Here is a 22128-nt window from a genome sequence, read left to right as displayed (position 1 = left end):
ACGTTTTTATTTATTGGATGAGGTAAATCTATCAGTGGGAGAGCCAGGTCATGCTGCAGTCTGAAACACACATCAAAATCTCAATGACTTACCACAACAAAGGTTTCTATCCTGTTTACACTAAATGTCTATCATCAATTGATGCAGAGGAGGGGTTCTTCTCCACAGAATCGCTCAGGGACCCATCTGATGGAGATTCTATAACCTAATAGCAGCACCATCTGGAAAAGAGAGCTTCTTGGGTCGTGACAGAGAGGGAAAAGAGTGTGAAGAAGTAATATGAAGTAACACCTGTCACTTTTGGTTATAGCCCACTGACCAGAATTAGTCACATGGCCCTGACTAATTGCAAGGGGTCTGGGAAATGTGATCTTCCGTGTGTCCAGGAATGGGAGGAAAACCGAATATTGGTAATACCATTCACAATAAGTGAAGAAGAAGAAAGAATCAAGGATGTCTCCCACAAGTGACTAGGTGAATGATAGTGCACAAACTGGGAGCGTGAGGGTTCCAGAAGAGGGACAAAATGTTTGGGAGATGAGATGATGAGCATTTTGAGTTTCATGTGCTGAAGGAATTTTCATCTGAGGATGACAGGAAGATTGTTAGAAATTTCAAGTCTAAGTCTCAAAGGAGAATTATATTCTGGAAATAAGATTTAGAAATCATCATCAATAGTTAAAACCAAGACTGGAAGTACTATCCAAGAAGAGTAAGATGTTCTCTAAGGAAAATCAGAGTTTTTGATTTGAGAGAAAATCCCAAGAAGAGAACAGGAAACTCTCAGAGACAGACAAGGAGATAACCCAGAAATGTCATCTCAAAAAAGTGAGAGGAGGTGAGGGTTTCTGAGAGAAAGTAATCAGCAACAACAAACACAACTAAAAGATCAGGTAAGAGAGGTTAAAAAGGGCCCAGTTAATTTGGCAGTTAAGCAAACATTGATTCCATATAAGTGAGATTATGCAATATTTGTCTTTCTGTGTCTGGCTTATTTCATTTAGCATAATGTCCTCCAGGTTCATCCATGTTGTCACAAATGGCAGAATTTCCTTTTTTAAGACTAGATAACACTCCATTGTTCCACACTATAGTGTGTGTATATAAATATATATATTCTATAGAGAGAGAGAGAGAGAGTATATATATATACACACACTGTATTGTCTTTATCCACTCAACCATTGATAGACATTTGGGTTGATTCCATATCTTGACTATTTTAAGTAATGCTGCAATTAACATGAGAGTGCAGATACTGATTACCTTTCCTTCGGATGTATACCTGGAAGTGAGATTGCTGGATCATAAAGTGTTTCTTTTTAATTTTTTGAGGAAACTCCACACTGTTTTCCGTAATGGCTGTACCAATTTACATTCCCACCAACAGTGTACAGGGTTCCTTTTTTTTCCACATCCTTGCCAACACTATCTTTTGTCTTTTTGATGATAGCCATTCTAATGGGTGTGAAGTGATATCTCATTGTGGTTTTGATTTACATTTCTTTGATGATGAGTGATGTTGAGCACCTTTTCATGTATCTATTGGCCATTTGTATGTCTTCTTTGGGAAAACGAGTATTCAGGTCCCTCATTCACTTTTTAATTGGGTTATTTAGCTTTTTGCTATTGCGTTGTATGACTTCCTTGTATATTTGCAAACATTTTCTCCCATCCCGTAGGTTGCTTTTTCACTCTGCTGATTGTTTTCTTTGCTGGGCATTGGAAATATTTCCTAGTCTTGCCAGTTTAAAATCACACCAAGAATATACTTTTCATCTTTGTTGAATTGCAACAACAACAAAAAAACCTAAAAAGAAGCTATTGCAGAAGGAGGTTTATGAGAGGAATGGAGATACAAGCTAGGCTGACATGATTTGAGCAGCAAAAAGGCAGAGAGGAAATGGAAGAGCCAAAGAAAGTGAAGTTTTATTCCTAATCTTCTTCTTTAACCCCCGTGAGTCATTCATTTATTCAATCAATATTTAGTAAAGGCTTATTAGAGTGTAAACAAGACACATGAGCTTCTGCTTTTGAGATTGTGTTCTATGGGTGAGTGTGGCCTTTCCTCCTCGATGCTCCTGTAATATTTTGTACATTCTCTTATTTTAGCACCTTTAAAATCATATTGTATTTATTTATTTATCGTATCTCTCTTAAGACGATGAGTTCTTTTGAGATAAAAATATTATTCATCTGTTTATCCCAAAAACACATCACAATGCCTGGGCATAGTAGGTATGCAAGAAATGTTTTTCTTTTTAATTAAGTTATTTAATCCTCACAACTCTGTGAGGTAGTTACGATTAGCCTCATTTCACAGAATGGGTAGCTGAGACTAGGCATGGTCATAAGCGGTCAGTGGCAGAGCTGAGACCAGAATCCAGGCTTTGGATTCCACATGTGTTTCTCTCCATCACAGCAGAGCTGCTTTGACATCTTTTTCTCCTCGGGTGATGGATTCAAAATGACTTATGCATAGCTTTTCAAACACCTCATGCTATTCAAGATTACAGATTGGCAGTGCAATCTGTGACATGAATAAGGCAATAGACCAAAACGAGTCCACAGACTCTCATGGTGCCCAAACCCACAATTTTAACTGAGTTGAGCCACTGTATACTGTATTATACTAAGATTAACCATATGAAATTGTCATTTTAGGTCCCTAAAAGGTCAAATATTAGCACTTTCAGATGATTCAACCTAAAAGGATATAAAGTAATTTTTTCTGTAACGTGAAACTAAAAGTACGAACTAATAGTATAAGTTAATTAGTATGAAACTAGGCCGTGTGGTAGAGAGGAAAGATTTTGGAAACAGACTAACAGTGGAAACACTGTCCTAATAGGGTTTGTGACCGTGTTACTTAAACTGTCTAAGCCTCAGTATCCTAATCATTATGATGGTGATAATTTCTTCCTATAAGGCTTCCTAAGGATTGAATGATGCGATCACATATGTAAAATGTTTAGCTCTAGATCTGACCCATAAAAGACACAAGATCAATGGCAGCTATAATTATGATCACAAGAGCACACGGATGCTTTTATATAGATGTTTATTTAATCATTAGTATTTATTTCCAGGGTCTATTCTGGAGTAGAATGTCTAACTTGCTTTATATGTTCTTTTTATATTAATTTCTCTGGAATTTCTTGTGGCAATGTGTATCACTTGCCTTGGAATTAAAAGGTCTACTGGATGGAACGCCTAACTAAGTGTCAACAGACATTTGCCAGCCATGTAACACCATTTAGTGAAAGGTAATCTTTAATAAGGGAGGAGTAGCCAAGCAATGTAGTTTTAAGGATAAATATTTATAGGAAATTTCTCAAAGAATTCTCAGGAGAAATGACTGCTCTAAGGTCTAGAAAAGTAATCTAGCCAAAAATCTTCCTTTTGAAATGAAAATTAGTAAAAAGAACTGGCTGCTCCAAAGTGATCTAGATAAGCAGGCAGCATTATCTTCACTTTCAGGGTCCTGTGGTCCACAGCATATGGATTAAACCCAATTATGTCTAAAGAATTTGAAAATATAGCATAAAAATACTATGATCAAGGATTCTTCTAGTACAATTTTATTTAAAAATCCATGTTTTAGTAACGTGAACTTCTGGAAATTGAGCACCCATCTACATAATTGAAAAGATCAAAATGGAGATTCTTTGGGGAGAAAACGTAATTCAATCTACTCCTTAAGCCCAGCTACGTTGTTTCGTGGGAATCTAACTGTATGTCTTCTTGCTAGAATTCTAAACTGGCCTTTGGATAGTCTATAGTGATTGGGTATGAGGCACTAGACTTCATAATCTCTGTACTTTTTTCCCATAGATACAGCTAAAATAGGCAAGAATTTCAGTCTGCAAACTAAACTGTGTCAAAAAGTAGTTTTTATTTTCCATTATTTAATTTAATTTTAGGTTATATGGCTCATTCTATTAACTTCCATATACTCTCTCAAATTCAGCACTTTCTCAGACACTTCAGGTGTAAATGCAGTTCCACCCTGCTCTTCCCCCTGGCATGGACAGTGAGCTCAGGGAGCACCAGAGTCAATGCCACCAGGAGAGCTGAGGGCATGTGCCTTAGTTGATTGGCACTCTCTCCCCTTTGTGCCACTTCTTCCCCTGGGAATGATTCTAAGATCTGGAGGTGTTTACAGATACATGACCCCAGGGGCTCGGGGAGGGGTTGTTCACCTCTCAAGCTCAGTTTGTCAGGTCCCGGGCCAGCCTCTGACTTCAGAGGTAATTTGTTCTGTCTGGTCTCAGCACAGGTGAAATCAGGTCTCACTCCAAGGGCAACTGGACATTCTGTGGGTGCTGACTTAGCTCCCACCCAAATCTCGTAGCACTAGTAAGGTGCCCAAGACTTAACTGGGTCTTTTTCTGATCCCTGGCAGGAACTGTCATGCTGCATCCTTCCAGTGAGGGAATTCTGAGATCTCTTACTGGACCACAGGTTCTCTCCCAGTGCGTGTCTGCAACCAGAACCCTCTGAAATCCTCCTTCACTGTTAGGAACCCACAAGAAACTCAGACGGAGTTGTCTCTGGCACTCTGCAGCCTTAACGGAGCATACTGCCTGTTTTGCCAAATGGTGGAATGAAAAGCCTTCTCTCTACAATGCTTGCTCACCTTCAGCCTAAGGCTCAGGGTCTCCTCAACTGAGGAACTTTAAAGAGGCTGTCTAGCCTGGCCTACAACCAGCGTGAAGGGACAGAGGCAGACACAGGGCTTCCCAAATTCACATCTCACTCTTCCTTCCTCTTTACTTCTCTTCTTCCTCTTCCCTTCCTTGAAGTGTCTTTAAGGACTGCAGGTGTGGGGGAAGTTCAGGGTGAAGAGAACTCTTCAGAAAGTTTGCATGTGTAGACGTCCTTCTATCTGACTTTCAGGCCAGCATCTTTTAAACCAAAAAGCCAAGAATTTGCCATGTTTATTAGTCAGGTTACCCAAGGGCCACTTTTCTCACTAGCCTCCCTCAGTACTGTGTGACCACAGTCTTATTGTCTAGGCCAGGGGTGGGCATGAGACCTTTGGATCATAAAATGAAGTTCTATTTACAATTTGATTACAGAATGATTCTATATCTTCCTTTCCCAAAAGTTCTATCTATTTAGAATGAGATCTAGGTATCATTATGAACCACTTGTCACATCACCGATATCAATAGTTTTAATATGAACCATTCTACCAACCACAGCATTCTAGAACTGTGGGCCAGACTTTCTCAACATCAGCAATATTGATGTGTTGAGCTGGATAATTCATGTGGAGCACTGTCCTGATCCTTGTAGGATGTTTAGCATCATCCCTGGCCTCTACTCACTGGATACTAGTAGCACCCATCTCCAAGTCACGACAACACAAAATGTCTCCAGGTATGGCCAAGTGTCCCCTGGGTGGGGGAAATCACCCTCAGTTGAGAACCACTGCTATAGCCCATCCTGAAGCAACATGTGATGCCTGTGTAATACTTCCAAGTATTTTGATGATAGCTTGCTTCTAAGAAACACTCTGTAGCTGTAACATTGCAAAACAACATTTTTTACCTTCCCTATGAGTCAGGTAACGCAGGTCATTGGCCCCATTTCCACAGATAGAGACTTGGAAGCATTCAGCTTTCCCAATCAGGTCGTGAGAGTCTATACTTTCATTTTTCCCCTCTGAAAAGTGGAAGTAATAATCATTGTTTTCTTCCTGGCCAGAGATCAGGCAGTAACTACAGAGCAACGCCCTTTCCTAACTGCTGTTCCCAAACTTCTACACCAGGCAGCTTCAAAGATAAATTTGTATTTGCCTGTCTTCCTATTTCATGGACATCAGAAATAAAGCCCTCAATATAAATAAAATGGCAGCAAGCCACATGTTTCATCAATGTAACTGCCAAATTACACAGAGTGAAAAATCAATTCCAGCAAAACCAATAATAATCGGATAGAGGTTTTTTTTCCTGTCATGCCCAGACACAATGCAATTTTTAAAATACAGATATTAATGTGCCCAAAAGGTCTAACACAATAACCTCTGTGACACCAATCTAGCGCTTGAGAATGAGTGTAGATACGCTATAGATACCAACAACTGTGAACTGTCAGCTCTACAATGTTCTATTCACATGGTTTGAATAGCCAAGAAATTATACAGGAACGTACAATAGTTTGTGAGCCACAAAAGCACATGGCCTCAACGTTGCTAAGGCTGTCCAACCCGATCCTAGAGGAAATCCAAAAAACATGGTACATTTGAAGATGGCTGAAAATTGCCAGAGAAAAGCTATCTTGTTGGGAAGTCAAATCCTCCTTTTTTAGATACTAGAGCCTGGTACTATATTATTATTGTTGGTTGTGCGCAACACATCTGTGAAAACCCAGGGCAGGGACTACATACTTTGCATTCACAAATGGGGAAGGCATCACATTTAGAAACTGAATTAATTGGGTCTCAATAAATGTCATCTGAGTGTGAGTGGATAAGGGATATGAGACTAAAAGACGTAGATGATACCTAAAAGAAATTAGGAACTGGGCAAATCAGTCAATAAAAATTGAAAATAAACTCTGACCCAATAGAATGGTAATTTTTAATTTAATGCATTTTATTGCTACCAGCTGCATAATCATAATAACTGAGAGATGTGAAGAATGGATCGATATCATTTGCTACATGTAGATTTTTGTGAACTCAAAAGCATAGCTAAAATATCATAGACTGTGCTTTTCAAGACGTTAGTGAAAAGATCATAAAGTAAGCATTAAATATACTGAAACAGGTAATTTGTTATAGTTATTTTAGTAATCAATTAGAGTTTCATGTATTTAAATATAAACAGATATTTCCTGCAAAAAAATCTGAATTTGTGACAAGGTATATTAATCACAATTGTTCTAGTTTCATTTAACATAAATGAATTTTAAAATGAAACCTTGCGAGAATTGGTGATCCAAAGCTAAAATCGTCACGAAAAATCTAAAACTCCTGCAAGTGAAAGGAGTAAAATTTTCAGGCGATCTCCTGAGTCTCTGCCTATGAGTCTGGAAGATCTTGAGTGCCCTCTACAGGTCATTTAAATAATTTTCACAGATGTGAAGTTGACTCTTCCAGAATATATTTAGACAACTTCTAAAACATAAAAATAACTTACTGGGGTTTTCTTTTTCAAAGAAACTCTACATGAGGTAACAACTATTAGCTATTTTCATATATATTCTTGGTTATATATACACATACATATATATTTTTACGTTGTTTTCTCTTAACAACATACTGTAAATATTTTGCCATGACAGGTTTCGATGAGTTTTGGGTTTTGCATTTTATTTTGGTTTTTAATGAGTTCTCCAAAACATGTGCTCTATTGACAAATCACCATTTCTTATCAGAATTTTTCAGTGAAGTGACCCTCTTAAAAAAAGGAAAGAAGAATTTAAATAAAATAAAACTAAATTCAGTAACCACTCAGGGTGGATTCACAAGCAACTAGGATGTGCATGACTCTTCAAAATAAAAATACCATGAAGATAATGAATAATTTTCCACATTTAAGATACAACATTCTCATAAAAATTAAATTAGTAACTGAGGTTATTACCTAAACTACTAATCTGGGGTTTCATGCCAACAATAACATTGTCAGAACTGTAAGGCTAAAGTAATATTGCATTTGAATTAGCTGGGTAATTGCCTTGGTTTCCACTTTTACTTGTTTGTGGTTTTATTTACCTCAAAAGTAGTTTACACTTTAGAAAATAAAGATACAGGTGGCACATTAGGTGCTTGTCAAAGTCAGCGGTGACTCCCTTCTCCAAACTAGACCTGATTTTGGTTTTTATTTTTTAATTTTTCTTTTTAAAGATTGACACCTGAGCTAACAACTGTTGCCAATCTTCTTTTTATTTTTTCTTCTTTTTCTCCCCAAAGCACCCCCCCAGTACACAGTTGTGTATTCTAGCTGTGAGTGCCTCTGGCTGTGCTATGTGGGACGCCACCTCAGCATGGCCTGATAAATGGTGCCTTGTCCGTGCCCAGGATCCAAACTGGCGAAATCCCAGTGGAGCACACAAACTTAACCACTTGGCCACAGGACCGGCCCCTGTTTTTATTTTTTTGAATGAAACAGTAATGCACACCTTTAAGGATGTCAAATAGATCAGGCATTCTTAAGCAATATCCAATCTTAAATTGGGTTTTAAAACAATCTTAAAGACATTCAGATACTGACAACTAATTTAGATTCTCTGCTTATGGGGTTAATTTCTTATTCATATGTTCAAGTGAATATGGTCATTCCACTGCTTAGAGAACACAGGCATAAAGGATTTTGCCCACGACCAAACAACTAGTTCAAAATTGAGGGAGGTTTGATCTTCCTTTTTAACCAGAGTGGAAATTACTGGCAGAGGTGACATCCAATCACAATAACTCCAAGACCTCATTTGAGGTGAGTTGAGCAGGCAGGGCCCGCTCCATTCCATGATAGTAATATTAAGCAAAAGTCTGTCTCAATATTGGAACAGAGATTTCTCACAGAACTCTGCAAAGAGTACATGTTTTATTTAGTTGCAATACTATAAGATTCATCTTTTTGAGAAAGTTGTACCCAGATCCAGAACTTAGGAACAGGAGTTAATAGTCCCAATTTATTTCCATCTTTTCCCCAAGTTATTTTTTTAAGGAGGGAAGGTGCGAGGAGTTGGGATGTTCATTAAATGTATAGACAATGTAAAATAGTTTCAAGACTATAAAAGAAAATTTGACCATTAGCACCCCAGAAAAATCTACTCTGTGATTGCTAATATAAATAGGAAACAATGGGTGGGTAAGGCTTTTTTTCTGAGACATAAAACATTCTCTTCTTTGACTATTAAGACAAAATATAGATGGATGGTAGCCATTTGTTCTGAGAAAATTTTATTGTTAAGAAACATATAAGACAAATGTTTAATAATAAGATTTTAGCATTTCCAAGGGTGACCATCTTTACCACTGATTTTGGTCATAAAACAACTCTGATTCTGATCTGTAACGAATAGTTTCCCTAAAACATATGCATCTACAAAAATTAATGCAATATAGCTCCATTAGAATTTATTAAAGGAAGCTGGATATTGTGAAGGAAAGGTTACTATCATGAGCTTATACACTTAAATTAGTACACAAAATGGTTATTGGTGTTGATAGAATGGAATACACCATCCCGTTGTTCCAGAAGGTAAGAAAGGTAAATTCTAAGACACTTGAGCTGATGAGATTCAGTCTGGCCAAGTTTCCAGCCCTCGATCCTGTAGAAGGAGAATCAGTAATCTACGGAGGCAGCTTGATTTCTCTACACACAAGTCAAAACAGACATCACTTTCTTAATTTATAGGATTGCAAAATCATTGAATCAGGAAAATGTGATAAATATATAGATACAGACTGCGGGCTAAAACAATTAGGCAAATATTAAATGGAGAAATGATGGTGCCACTCCACAAAGTGCTGATTAAAGACTTTTGATATCAACCTAGGGGGATATTGCCGAGAGAGTGTTACAGGGCTCTGTCTTTGTCTCTGCCATTTTACATTTGTCTTAATCAAGAGAATAATGATAAAAGGCATGTTTATCAAATTTGAAGATAACATGAAACTAAGAGGGTGAGCAAATAAGGATCAAAAAAAACTCAACAGGCTAGAACAGCGAGTCAAATTGAATTAGATAAAATTTAATGGGGACAATATTAGATTCCATATTTGAGTCAAAGAAAAAAAAGTAATGTGACTGTCAAAAAGCTAATTTGAACTCATGCTGCTTTAATAGAAGACCAGTGACTAGAATAAGAAAAGTCCTGCTCTTCGCTAGCCAGCCACACCAAGAATATCATGAGAACAGGCATGGCATAAAGCATGGAAGAATCTCACCAGCATAGAGCCAGAAAAATAGTAGAGAAGGTCAAAAAGGCTCAGACAGAGGCTCAGCCTCAGAGAGGGCACTTGGACAGCCCAAGGGTGTAGCTATTTCATGCGATCCAACCTGGCAGGTAATTTCATCTTGAGAAGTTACAGGTGGCTAGCCATTTTCAAAGTCAAGACAGGCTACAATTGGGGTCAGGAGATGTGATAATGGCAACAGGATTGCCTCCAGTGTGAAATTTAAGAGGAACTGGCTATATTCCAAATAAAGGAAGCTTAGAAGGAGATCTTAGGCAGTGCACTAGAGCCCTATTTGTATCTGGGGTCCAGCCAAGCCATTTTGCCATCAAGCACTGTAGGTAAAATGTCTACATTCGATGAGTTTCTCAAGGGTCTTCAACAAATTATTGGCTCCAAAATACACAAAGAAAACTATAATATTAAAACTAATATTATGTTAGCAAGTCAGCTGCAATCCAATGCTTTTATAGTGACATGTAAATTATGTTTAATGAGGGATGTGAGTGTGTTTGAATGTATTTAATATAATGTGGGAAGGTGTCTCTAAGAGTACCTAAGTGCCTCGAGTCCAAAATTCTTTAAATGGGTATGCTCTAGTGTAGACAAGGTTTAAGGGACTAGGTAGTATTAAGCAGTCAGATATGAAGGAGCAGAACTCTAGAAAGGTCATTCTGGGAATTTACATATTGGCCAAACAGGAGATACCAAGGCTTGACTGGAGTGGGGAGAAGACTGAGAATTCTGACCTTGCTCCTGGTGCATCAGGTCCTAGATCTGGCTAGAAACAAGGGGGCATCTCAGGGGATGCTTATGAAACCAGAAAACATGCCTGGACTCTAAGATTCCAAATCTGAAGGACATGATATAATTCCAAATCTGCTACTTCCTGATTCCTAAATTGGTCAGGAGTGGCTCAACAACCAGGGCAGGATTAATCTTGGGGGTGAGTCAACCCAATGAGGAAAGTTGCCAGATAACTCAAAAAGAGGTAGAAGAAACCAGGCCAACACATCCACCTCTCAGTTTGGGGCTCTAACTCTTCAAGGGGCATATAAGCATACTGGAAACTACTGAGCAGAGAAAAGATTCGCAGACCTAGTGTATCCTGGGGAGGACCAGAGCCTGAAGAAGAAAACATTGAAAGGGATCATGAGAGGTATCCTCAAAACTGGGAGGTGTTATCATGTAGAAAAGGTACTGGGTTTGTTTTCTCTTACCACAAGGTGTAGACAAGGATCAGGTGGTGAATGCTCTCCAAGAAGACGAATCTTTGCTTGTTATAAGGACTTATTTTCTAATGACTACCTAGAAACCTAATTAACTATTGAGTTGGCTGAGAAAATAGAGAGATGGCCATCCCTAGGGACTGAATGATCACTCGAATGGTGAGTTGTCAGGTAGGAGTCAAAAGTCAAACATGAAGTGGATTGTTGCATAGATTTGTACGTATAGCTTCTTAATACTGTGAAAATCCTTTAAAAATCTGGCTTCCATAGTGTGTTTGCTGCTTCTTAGGACATCACAGAGGTAAAGAGATATCTAAGAAAGGAATACAAAGTAGCCTTTAGAATAAGTGTTACAGCAGGTTTGGAGTCACTGGAAGGATTAGACCCACTTGGCTTTCTTATCTACTCCTGAGATGCATCATTACCAATATCCAGTAACCTTGTAATGGAAAGGATCTACACAGTTATAGGAGAAGAGATATTGATAAATTCCTAATATTTCTGCCCTCCTGTGAAAATAGTATGAGGAATTAGGGAGTGGAAGACTACTAAATTTATTTCAATAGGTCATTTTCTAACCAGAAAGGAAATGTTGATCATGAGGGTGACTTCAATTGGTGCTAGTAATGACTGACATAAACAGGAAGGGAAAATATTGGCTCCTATAACTGGACCAGCCACTCTCCACTCAGCATTTCTTGTTTGCAAACAGCTAAAATAGAGAAGGAAATCTCTCCTGCAACTTTTGAACACATGTCCTGGGTTTCTCTAGAACTGGACCAACTTGGATCGCGTACCTACTTCCAAGCAATTAATTTGGCCATGGGACTGCTATGACCTCATTGTCTTAGATTTGGGTTATTGCCTAACCCTGAGCCAGTCATCATAGCAAAGGGGATGGTATTTTAACAATTGGCCTAAGTCAATCACGCCTCACACCATGAAGCTTGAGATGAGGCTATGGCTTCTCCACAAAGGGAAATACATTTATTAATGCCCACTCATGGATTAGAAGCTAAATCTCTCCATTATCTAAAACACAGTTAAGAACAATTTTAGACCATCCTCCCAGAACTATTCAGCACTGTGTGGAGTAATTTTTATTTCCAGATTAGAAAATGCATCCAAAATAGAGTGTTTCAAATAGCAAGGAGGAACACTAACATCCAGATACTTCTACATTTGTACCAGCTTCATGCATCTTTATCCATTGACATCAACTTAATTTTATCTGCACTTTCTGCACCACTAAGAAGTCCCCAGGGGCTGCGAGGAAATTTTGAGAACTTCTGTGTAGTTATTGTTGCTAGGAAACAGCATCTTTAGTATCCAAGTGTTCGAGCTTTGAGATGCTGTGTGAAGTCACTGGTTCATAAAGGAAAACCTTTGGCAAATAGGTTGTTTAGGTGCGTAAACTGATATTCGCTTTCTTTGGCAAAATACTCTTGCCTAACCTTTCAATAATAGTGTATTTCTAGGCCTCTATTTTTTCCTTTGGATCCAGCTGCCATGATTGCTCCCATGAACACTCAAGTGTCTACCCGAAAGGAGTGAGCATTCTTTTCTTTCCCAAATCACCTATAATTATCTCAGTGCTTTGAACACTAAGCTTAATGGGTTTTAGTTAAACAAAGTGCAAGTGATCTTGGAAATATAGACCCAGACTACTGACTATATAAATTGTTGAATACTGTTAAAATTTGCATTGATTGATAGCCATATTCTAGCTCTCTTATTGTGCATCACATTGAAGTGTTCTGCATTCGTCAGAAGTGAGAGATGATGAGAGGTGCTGTTTTGGCCCACCCGCTGTCTTCTCCCCTCTCTACCTCAAACTGAAAACCATCTCTGGACTCTCAACTCTAGTCGTTGCTTACATGTTTCTCCCCTCAGATCCTATAATTCAAAGATGACCTTGAGGTTGTAATTTACTACCTAGTAAACTAAATGAACAGGCAGCTTTTTCCATTTCCTTGGTGCCCAGACCCACCTGTAAGGCCCCTCTGAGGACAATCATCATAATCAAGGCGTGAATCCAGCTCAAGAATGCTACCAAATAAGTTACCTATATCAGGTTACCAGTTTGGGACAATAAATTTAAAATTCTTAAACAGCAAACAATATTCAACAATTCATTTATTCAAAAATATGTACTGGATACTTACATAGAATCTTTTTAGGCATCAGGAATTTTTTTAATGAATAAAATAAGGTCCTTGTTTCTAAAAACTTATAATGAGGGATGGAGGAGACAAAAGCAGAGATAAACAAAATGATATGTAAACAGATGAAATATTTCCTTGATAAGATGTGCTGTGTAACTGATGAGATTCCATCAGGAAAGCAGGAAACCACTCAAGATTTTTCAAAAAGGAATTTAATAGAGAAACTTAGTTACAAAGATTGGAAGAGCAAAAGAAGGAGGGATAAAAGGATGCTGAAGGAGAAAAGCCAGAAGCCGCTAAGAGCCCTGTGCTAGAGGCCATGAGTCTGAATCAGCTGGATCCTATTAGACATACTGTTCGAGTTGTTTGTGGAGTTGCCAAAAGAGGTGCTGTGAGAGTCTGAAACACCCCACTGCCCTGGCAGCCATCACCAGCAACTGCGGCACTACCGCACTGCCAGAGCCAAATCAAGAGCCTCCCCTCCCCCTCACCTTCTAATCTTCAGGCAGCTCTTCTTAGGGACAGCACCTAACATGAAGCCAGGAGACGTGGAGCCCAGCCCCAGCAGTACAGAGCAAGGTGTAGAAAGAAGGCTAGGAGGCACAGAAACAGCAAATGAATGGCTGGTATAAGCCACAGCAGAGGTTGTGATGAAAAGCTCTGGTAATCCCAAACCTGGAGCAAATAATTCTCCCCTAAAAGAGAAATAGAGTGTAATGATCTAGTTTCTGTTACAGATAACAGAAGCCCGTTTGGCTAGCTTAAGCAGGAAGAGATTTAATTTAGGGAAGTGGTGCTTACAAAATTAACGGACTAAAGTTGTAGGCTCTAGGCTGGGCCCAGAACCACACTGCCGACTGGCCCTCCAAGGGTACTGACTGGTAGCTCCATCCCAGTCAGGAAGCTGGTAATCAGGTAGCTTCATCCACCATGTTGACTCCAGGACCACAGAAAGCTAAAATCAGAACTCCTGGTTCCAGAGTGATGTGTACTGTTTGAGCTGCACCAACAAAGTGAGTGCCTCAAACACCATCTCTGACATCACTTACTCCATCTAATCCAGGGAACCTAAATCATATCCACAACCTTAGTTGCAAGGGAATCTGGAAAATGTAGTTTTTAGCTTTCCTAAAGATGAGAATACATGCTAGGAGAAGTCAGTCCACAGAATACCTGCCACAGAAGGATTCAGAAAGGAATTTTCTGGTGAAATATGTAACATTTGAGGTGAAATTGCAAGCTCCAAGAGGGCTGGAGCCACATTAGTTTTATTCACACTGTACCCCCAGTACTTTCCCACCACCTGAGACATAGTCAGCACTCAATAAATCTACTCATTGAATGAGTAGAGACACACACATAGGTTAGTACCTTGTTGTCAGGTTATGGTTGGTAGCACAGAGCCAGGAGTCCTGATCATGAGAAGCAAGAATGCAATATTCTACAAACTTTCATTGGATACTGACTATATCCTGGGAACACAGTGCATATGCTTGATAACGAGATACAAAAATTAACGAGAACCAGTCCCTGACTTCAAGTTGCTCAAAGCCTGGTGGGAGAAAGATAGATAAGCCAAGGAAAATTCAACATGGTTCCACGCTTTGTTCAAGGCAAGCACATAGTCGAGGTGATGAAAGTCAATCAAAACTACTTGCCTTAGGTATCTGCCTACACTTCCTACACACCATCATGGCTACCTAATCACTTTACTCTTCTGGGCCCAGTTTTACCTTTGCGTACAAAAATCTTTGAGGATTTTATAGTGTTTGTATATATTCAACTTTGCCCTGTAAAGTCCAGTGTTCTTGCTAAAAGTGAGTTGCTTATTGAGTAAATTTCATGAGGTAAATCATGTTCCCACTGACATCATCCTACCTTTATCTTATTCTCTCTGTATGTTATTCGCCCTACATGTTATTTCCTCTGCCAGGCAGGCCTGCTCCACCCATCCGGCCAAATCTTCTGCAAACCCATCTCTAACTCCCGCGGGTCAACAATTTGCCCAGACTGCTGTTAGACCATGACCTCTTGAAAAACAGGGCCAAGTCTAACCCACTGCACATACTCAGAGCCTAGAAGAGTGCTTGGCACATAGTTAGCACTCAAAATATGTGTGTTGGATTGTTGAATATAGTTTTCATTGATTTGCCTTGCCAGATTAGAGGTGGTGGTGTTCTGTGCTTCAGCAGGGATCCTGATGGATAGCTAGGAAGATGAGAAGTTGGATCCAGAGAAGTTGTTCCTGGCAGGTAAAGCAAAGACATCATGCTAGAGCACTCAAGAAGCGAAGTGAGCAAGCAGGTGCTGTTGATGGGCAGCCCTGAACACAGAAGCTGTGTTCTATCAGCCCTGTTTTTCACTCCTTACTAGAAATAGGCCATCCAAGGGCCATAAAGTTAATGCCGTCATAGGCATAATGACGTCAAATGCTCTAGGTAAATCCAGCCCCAAACTAGGACAAGAGCAGAGGTTCATGTTCAAGCTTTGATCTATAAATAGTGTTTCTCTCCAGAGAGAATCTCTATATACTGGGTTTAAAAAATTCCTCCCTAACAAATACTTACAGTTCAAATATTCTGTGTTGCCAACTAAAAGCAAAATCATGTGCAGTCTAGCTCAGAACAGGACAGCTATTCATTTGTGAAATGTGAGGAGCCTAACAAGAACTGGCCTGAATGAAAGAGCACCCCAGGCCCGTATAAAGGTGAGCAAAGAGTATGCCATATGCTCATCTAAAACCCACTCCCAATCACGTCAGACAAGAAGAGAGCTTTAAATTTGGGCTATATTGTCTTTGCTCCTTAAAGGATTTTTTATACTAAATTTACTTATTTTGATTCCATCTATCCTTATGAAAAAGTTTACCTCTCATGCCATCTTCCTAAATAGATGTTACCGAGGCATTTTTCATCATACCAAAAAGGTCCATGGGAGAAATTTCTCTCAGGCCTGGCATCAGCACTTCTTCTTCCAAGACAATTGGTTTGTTTTTATCCCATGGGCATTGCAAAATTTTTAACGGATCCGATTTGTGTTACTTGATAGAAAGGCACTTTTACGACTCTGAAGAGAGACAGGTTCAGATAGTCCTGGAAGCCCATTTCCTCCTACCTGTTAGGAAGCAGACTCAACAGATCTGAGCTAACTCCACAGGAGCACTGGCTGGTCCCAGCTGCTGAGTTCCTAAGGCTATATCTTTCTGACAAGGCCATCTCCAGCTTACCATCACTTGGTGGGAATTTCCTCTCCAGCTCCCAGGCTGTCTTCAAAATGAATTTCTAGACCAACTGAACTCTGTTTGACTATGCTATATTTCTTGTTTTCAGATGGCTATACAACTGATGACATTGAGTTTTACTGGAATGGAGGAGAGGGAGCAGTGACCGGAGTTAATAAAATTGAGCTTCCTCAGTTTTCAATTGTCGACTACAAGATGGTGTCCAAGAAAGTGGAGTTTACAACAGGTGAGGATGTTTCCTCCAAAATGAATCAGGGGCACTGTGAAAGGAAGAAGATGTTTCCAATCAAATGATGATCTGATTGTTTTCTTTTTTTTCCCCCAATTCAGGGGCATATCCACGACTGTCACTAAGTTTTCGTCTAAAGAGAAACATTGGTTACTTCATTTTGCAAACCTACATGCCTTCCACACTGATTACAATTCTGTCCTGGGTGTCTTTTTGGATCAACTATGATGCATCTGCAGCCAGAGTTGCATTAGGTAATGCATTCCCAGACTTGCAGAGAGCTGGTGGGATGTAGCTTCAAACAACCAACCAATCCTGCCCTGGTGGTCTAGTGGTTAAGACTGGGTACTCTCACAGCCGTGGCCCCGGTTCATTTTCCAATCAGGGAACCACACCACCCATCTATTAGTTGTCATACTGTGGCAGCTGCGTGTTACAGTGATGCTGAAAGCTATGCCACCAGTATTCCAAATGCCAAGAGGGTCATCCATGGTGGACAGGTTTCAGTGGAGCTTCCAGACTAGACAGACTAGGAAGAAGGACCAAGCCACCCACTTCCAAAAATTAAGCCAAAAACATTATGAACAGCAGTGGAGCATCATCTGAGATGGTGCCAAAAGATGGTGGTGCAAAAGATCGAGCAGGGTTCCACTCTGCTGTACACAGGGTCTCTAGGAGTCAGAATCCACTCAAGGGGACAAACAACAAAAAACCAACCAATGTTAGGAATTATAGGCAAAGGCTTCTCTCATAACAAGCCAAAGAATGAGATTACCATTGACAATAAAAGATCTAAGTGTTAGTACTTTCAGAGTGAATGTTTTACAATGTAATATCTTTTTAGCATTGACCAAATTTTAAAAAATCTTGGAGTACGTTAAACACTATACAAGTGTTTCTTAGAGTATATTTTTGAGTTCTCATTACGCTAATTTTTCCTAACTTTGTGAAAATTTCTTCTTTGATCCCTGCTTTTTACAGTGGCGAACATTTACAATATATTATTCTCAACGGACTTGGAGAAAGCTACACCATGCGACTATTAACAAGTTTTGTCAATTATTGGGAAATACTATCTTTCGAATATTAACTAAAATTAAATAGTATCGATCTGAGTCTTCCTTAAATGAAGCTCACTGCACTTGAATAAGGCACAGACAATTCATCAGCTGTATTAATGATCCGTGATCAGGACAGAATAAAAATGGTTTCCTTCCTGGCGGAAAAAACATCAGAATTAATCTTGCTATGGTTAAGTAATTGCTGCAAGCTGAAAGGCTATATTTGAGACTTTTAAAGGGTTCCTTAGGAAGTTAGAATACGTAATGTCTGTTTGATGAATCTGGGCATTTGCAGGTCTGCCTCGTTATTCGATCCTGGAGCCATTTCAGTTATCACTTTCTGGGGCCTATTCACACACACGCACACACACGCAAATACAAAAGAGCATCATTTCTGGCTAAGCTGACATCTACATCGTTTCTCTTCTGAGACTATCCAATTGGGTTAGATAATCAGCATATCCTTTCACACCTAGACTAATTCTCATCTCTACAGCTTATTTCTAATGACTGAGTACATAATGCTCACAAAGTTCACTGCTGGCAGTCCCTTGTCAACCTTTGAACACTCCAAGGCTAAGAAAAGTAAACAGTTTATCATATCATACATATATGTCTGCACATATTATGTGAACGTGAACATGAGTGTGTATATGCTATAGTTAAGGAAAAGACATTGGATGATGTCCCCAGTAGGGAGTAACAATTGTCAAGGTCATGAATTGTGGTTCTATTTACACTTCTATCTTCAAAGCTAATGATATTTTGATTAGAGATGTCTGTACATAAAGATACTGACATAACTTCTTTGAAATATAAAACCTGTGATATTTTAAAACTTATCTAAGTAAAAAAGACACTCATTTACCAACACTTTTTGCTTAAAAATTTAAAACAAGGAGTGGCCAGCTCTGTGACCAAATAGTTAAGTTTGCACACTCCACTTCAGCAGCCCAGGGTTTCACTAGTTTGGATCCTGGGAGCGGACTTGGCACTGCTCATCAAGCCACACTGAGGCGGCATCCCACATAGCACAACCAGAAGGACTTGCAACTAGAATATATAACTATGTACTGGGGGGCTTTGGGGAGAAGACAAAGGAAAAAAAAAGAGAAGATTGGCACCAGATGTTAGCTCAGGTGACAATCTTTCAAAAAAAAAAAAATTTAAACTAAGGAATAGAAGCAGAAATGCAGTTAGCGGACTCGTAAATGAATCGTTTGTTTCTGTCAGGGACATTAGCTAGAATTATATTAGGTGAAATTTAAAATTTTATTCAAAGAAATAGTAAGACCACAGATGACGGCATTTCACATCAGTCCAGCACATTTGAACTCATCACTGATCTGAACCATTTTCACTTTTCACATGATTGTCCTGACTTCCTACATTATCTTTTCTCCTAAAAGTGAAATAGTCAAATTAGAGAATCTTATTCTTCAATAATCTGATTGGCAAATGAATGCTAAACTAGTTTTTTCTCTTTTCATTTTCTACCTTCCACTCCCTTTGCCAGCTTTCCTTTGTCTTAATATGCATTTCATACTTCTCGTCTTTATTGTTAAGAGCTGCCATCAAGTTTCAGATTTTACTTTCTCATCATTCTGCTTTTATTTTAAATGGCATTGTGTAACACCTCCTTGCTTTGTTGCCCCTAGCTGAACAATCTACAACAAAATAACTAATCTCAGAATTTCTGTTTACTCAGCTATCAATTGGGAATAATACACCTGCCCTAATCCTACTCAGCAGTGTGTTATGACAGCCATATAAGATAATCTGGAACTGTGTTTAAAACTGTAAAAACACTACAGATATGTGTAACGTTAATGATGCAGCACAAACTATCTATGTGAGATTCCAAATTATTTTTCACTTCTTGTTTTTCCCAATTATCATTCCATCATCACCATCTCAACACAAAATATTATGCAGGCATGCAAACATATTGTTAAGAATGTAATGTTTGACTCTAGGGAACTAATTCCTTCTGGTCTCTGGAATCAAGCAACTAGAGATAATGTTTGAAAAACGAAAGCAACAAGATCATATTATGTCTAAAAAAAATATACAAATCATGAACTTTTTTTTTTTAAAGATTGGCACCTGAGCTAACAACTCTTGCCAATCTTCTTTTTTTTTTTTTTTCTGCTTTTTCTCCCCAAATCTCCCCAGTACATAGCTGCATATTTTAGTTGTGGGTCCTTCTAGTTGTGGCATGTGGGACGCTGCCTCAGCATGGCCTGATGAGCGGTGCCATGTCCGTGCCCAGGATTCGAACCGGCGAAACCCTGGGCCGCCTGCAGCAGAGCGCGCGAATTTAGCCACTCGGCCGCGGGGCGGCCCCCCGAGCTCTCTTATTTGCTTCTTCCTTTGGTGTTGTCTCACTGTGAACGGTACATTATTATTTTAAAAAGCAACACTGACTTTGTGACCTGGATGTATTATAGATTCATACAATGAAGTAGGTCTCCTCAAACTGGTCACCAACTTTCAGTTCGGTAGTGACTGCTGTGGGGACTACTATAACAAAGACAGATTTAAGAGGAGATGAGGGAGATGCTGAGAGAAGGAAGAATAAAGAGGTAGCATGTGACAGAATGAGGGACATTTGGCAATAGTCAAAAAGAATATCAACGAGAATTTGATATGCCTTTCTATCTACTTTTCTTTTCCCTTTGTGCGTTATTTTTTAAATTAACAGTTTCCAACCCTCCACCAAGAGTGCATCCTATTTTATGGTTTGTTTATGGACTATATAGGGAGGCTGCAGCTTTCTCCTTCAAAATGTCTGCCCTTTTTGCCCAGTGGTTTATTGCATTACTGCCATCATTTAGGGGCACGAATAATGGAATGTCATCTCCCCTCTTGATCTTAAAGAGGGCGACTTAAGAAGTGCATTCAGCTAAGCTGTGTCTTTCCGTTTCATAGGCATCACCACGGTGCTGACAATGACGACCATCAGCACTCACCTCAGGGAGACCTTGCCAAAGATCCCTTATGTCAAAGCGATTGATATTTACCTGATGGGCTGCTTTGTGTTTGTGTTCCTGGCTCTGCTGGAATACGCCTTTGTCAATTACATCTTCTTTGGAAAGGGACCCCAGAAAAAGGGAGCTGGTAAACAAGACCAGAGCGCCAATGAGAAGAACAAGCTGGAGGTGAATAAAGTCCAGGTAAGGTATTAAATATTCCTAAAGATTCTTCCAACATTTATCAGCAGCCTGGTGCTCAGAGCTCTTGTAACAGAAAAAAAAAGTATAAAATATTAGTTCTTCTTTAATAAGACTCAAACAACCCCTCATTTTACATATTCGAGAACTGAGGATTGAAGAAGTTAGGTTGCAGGTTACATAGATTAATAACATACTGGGGCCTAAAAGTCAACCCCAAGTCCATTGTTCTTTATTCTAAACCTTATGGTTGTAAAACTATATGTAAAAGAGTAATGCCAGATCTGCTTGATAAATAAATGAGAGAACTAAAGTGAATAAACTCCACCATTAAGCGGAAATGAGGCAATATAGCACAGTGGGTACAACCACAGACTGGAATCAAATTGCCTGGGTTTGATCCCCAGCTCTGCCACTTACTGGCTTTAAAACTTCAAGTAAATCAACCTATGTGACTCTTTATCTAACCTCTCTTCTCCATGTCATCATCCAGAGAATGGAGATTATGATAGTACCTATCTCTCAGAGTTGTTGTAAAGACTGAACGAGGCTTTTTTTTTAAGTCTAGTATTTGGAACAATACCTGGAACACAGTAAGCACTCAATAAGTATTGGCTATTATTATTATATACAAGATACTGTTACTATTTTTCTTTTGTTTTACAATGGTGGATTTTGTGACATGCACTTTTACTGGGTAAAATTTAATTAAAATTAATGCTCTGTTTATTCTTTAAAAAAATCTCTGTAGCCTCTACTTCTATGCTATTTTTCAGTGAAATCAACTTAAAATTATACACATTGAAATACTGTATCCACTAAAAATGGTTTTCAAGATGGTACACAGGGTGACGATGCAAATATTTGTTCAGTTGGGAGTTATACTGAGTGTTGGGGATACTGCTCTGAATGAAACAAATTTCTTGCCCTCGTGGAGTTTAGATTCTAACACAGGAAAACAGTCAACAAACACACAAAGTATCAAGAGGATAATTTCGGTTAGTAGTCAGGGCTATGAAGAAAGTAAAACAGAGTAATAGGCAAAAGAATGATTTGGGTCAGATCCAAGGTAACAGGGAACTTTGATCAGGTGATCAGGAAGACCTCTCTGAGGAAT

At 39.1% G+C, this 22128-nt stretch overlaps 1 protein-coding gene across 1 annotated transcript in view; it reads left to right on the top strand.

The window, feature by feature from the left end:
* Window positions 1–22128, top strand: part of LOC124232992 (gamma-aminobutyric acid receptor subunit beta-1) — a 349209-nt gene that overhangs the window by 311124 nt on the left and 15957 nt on the right. Inside the window, exons 6-8 of the mRNA XM_046649988.1 lie at window positions 16637–16774; window positions 16879–17031; window positions 20770–21014. Of these exons, the coding sequence (XP_046505944.1) occupies window positions 16637–16774; window positions 16879–17031; window positions 20770–21014 (536 nt within the window). The remainder of the gene's footprint in view (window positions 1–16636; window positions 16775–16878; window positions 17032–20769; window positions 21015–22128) is intronic.

This window comes from Equus quagga, unplaced genomic scaffold, assembly GCF_021613505.1.
Source record: "Equus quagga isolate Etosha38 unplaced genomic scaffold, UCLA_HA_Equagga_1.0 146_RagTag, whole genome shotgun sequence".
In the NCBI taxonomy this organism is placed as follows: domain Eukaryota; kingdom Metazoa; phylum Chordata; class Mammalia; order Perissodactyla; family Equidae; genus Equus; species Equus quagga.
This window is presented reverse-complemented; position numbering and strand designations above follow the sequence as displayed.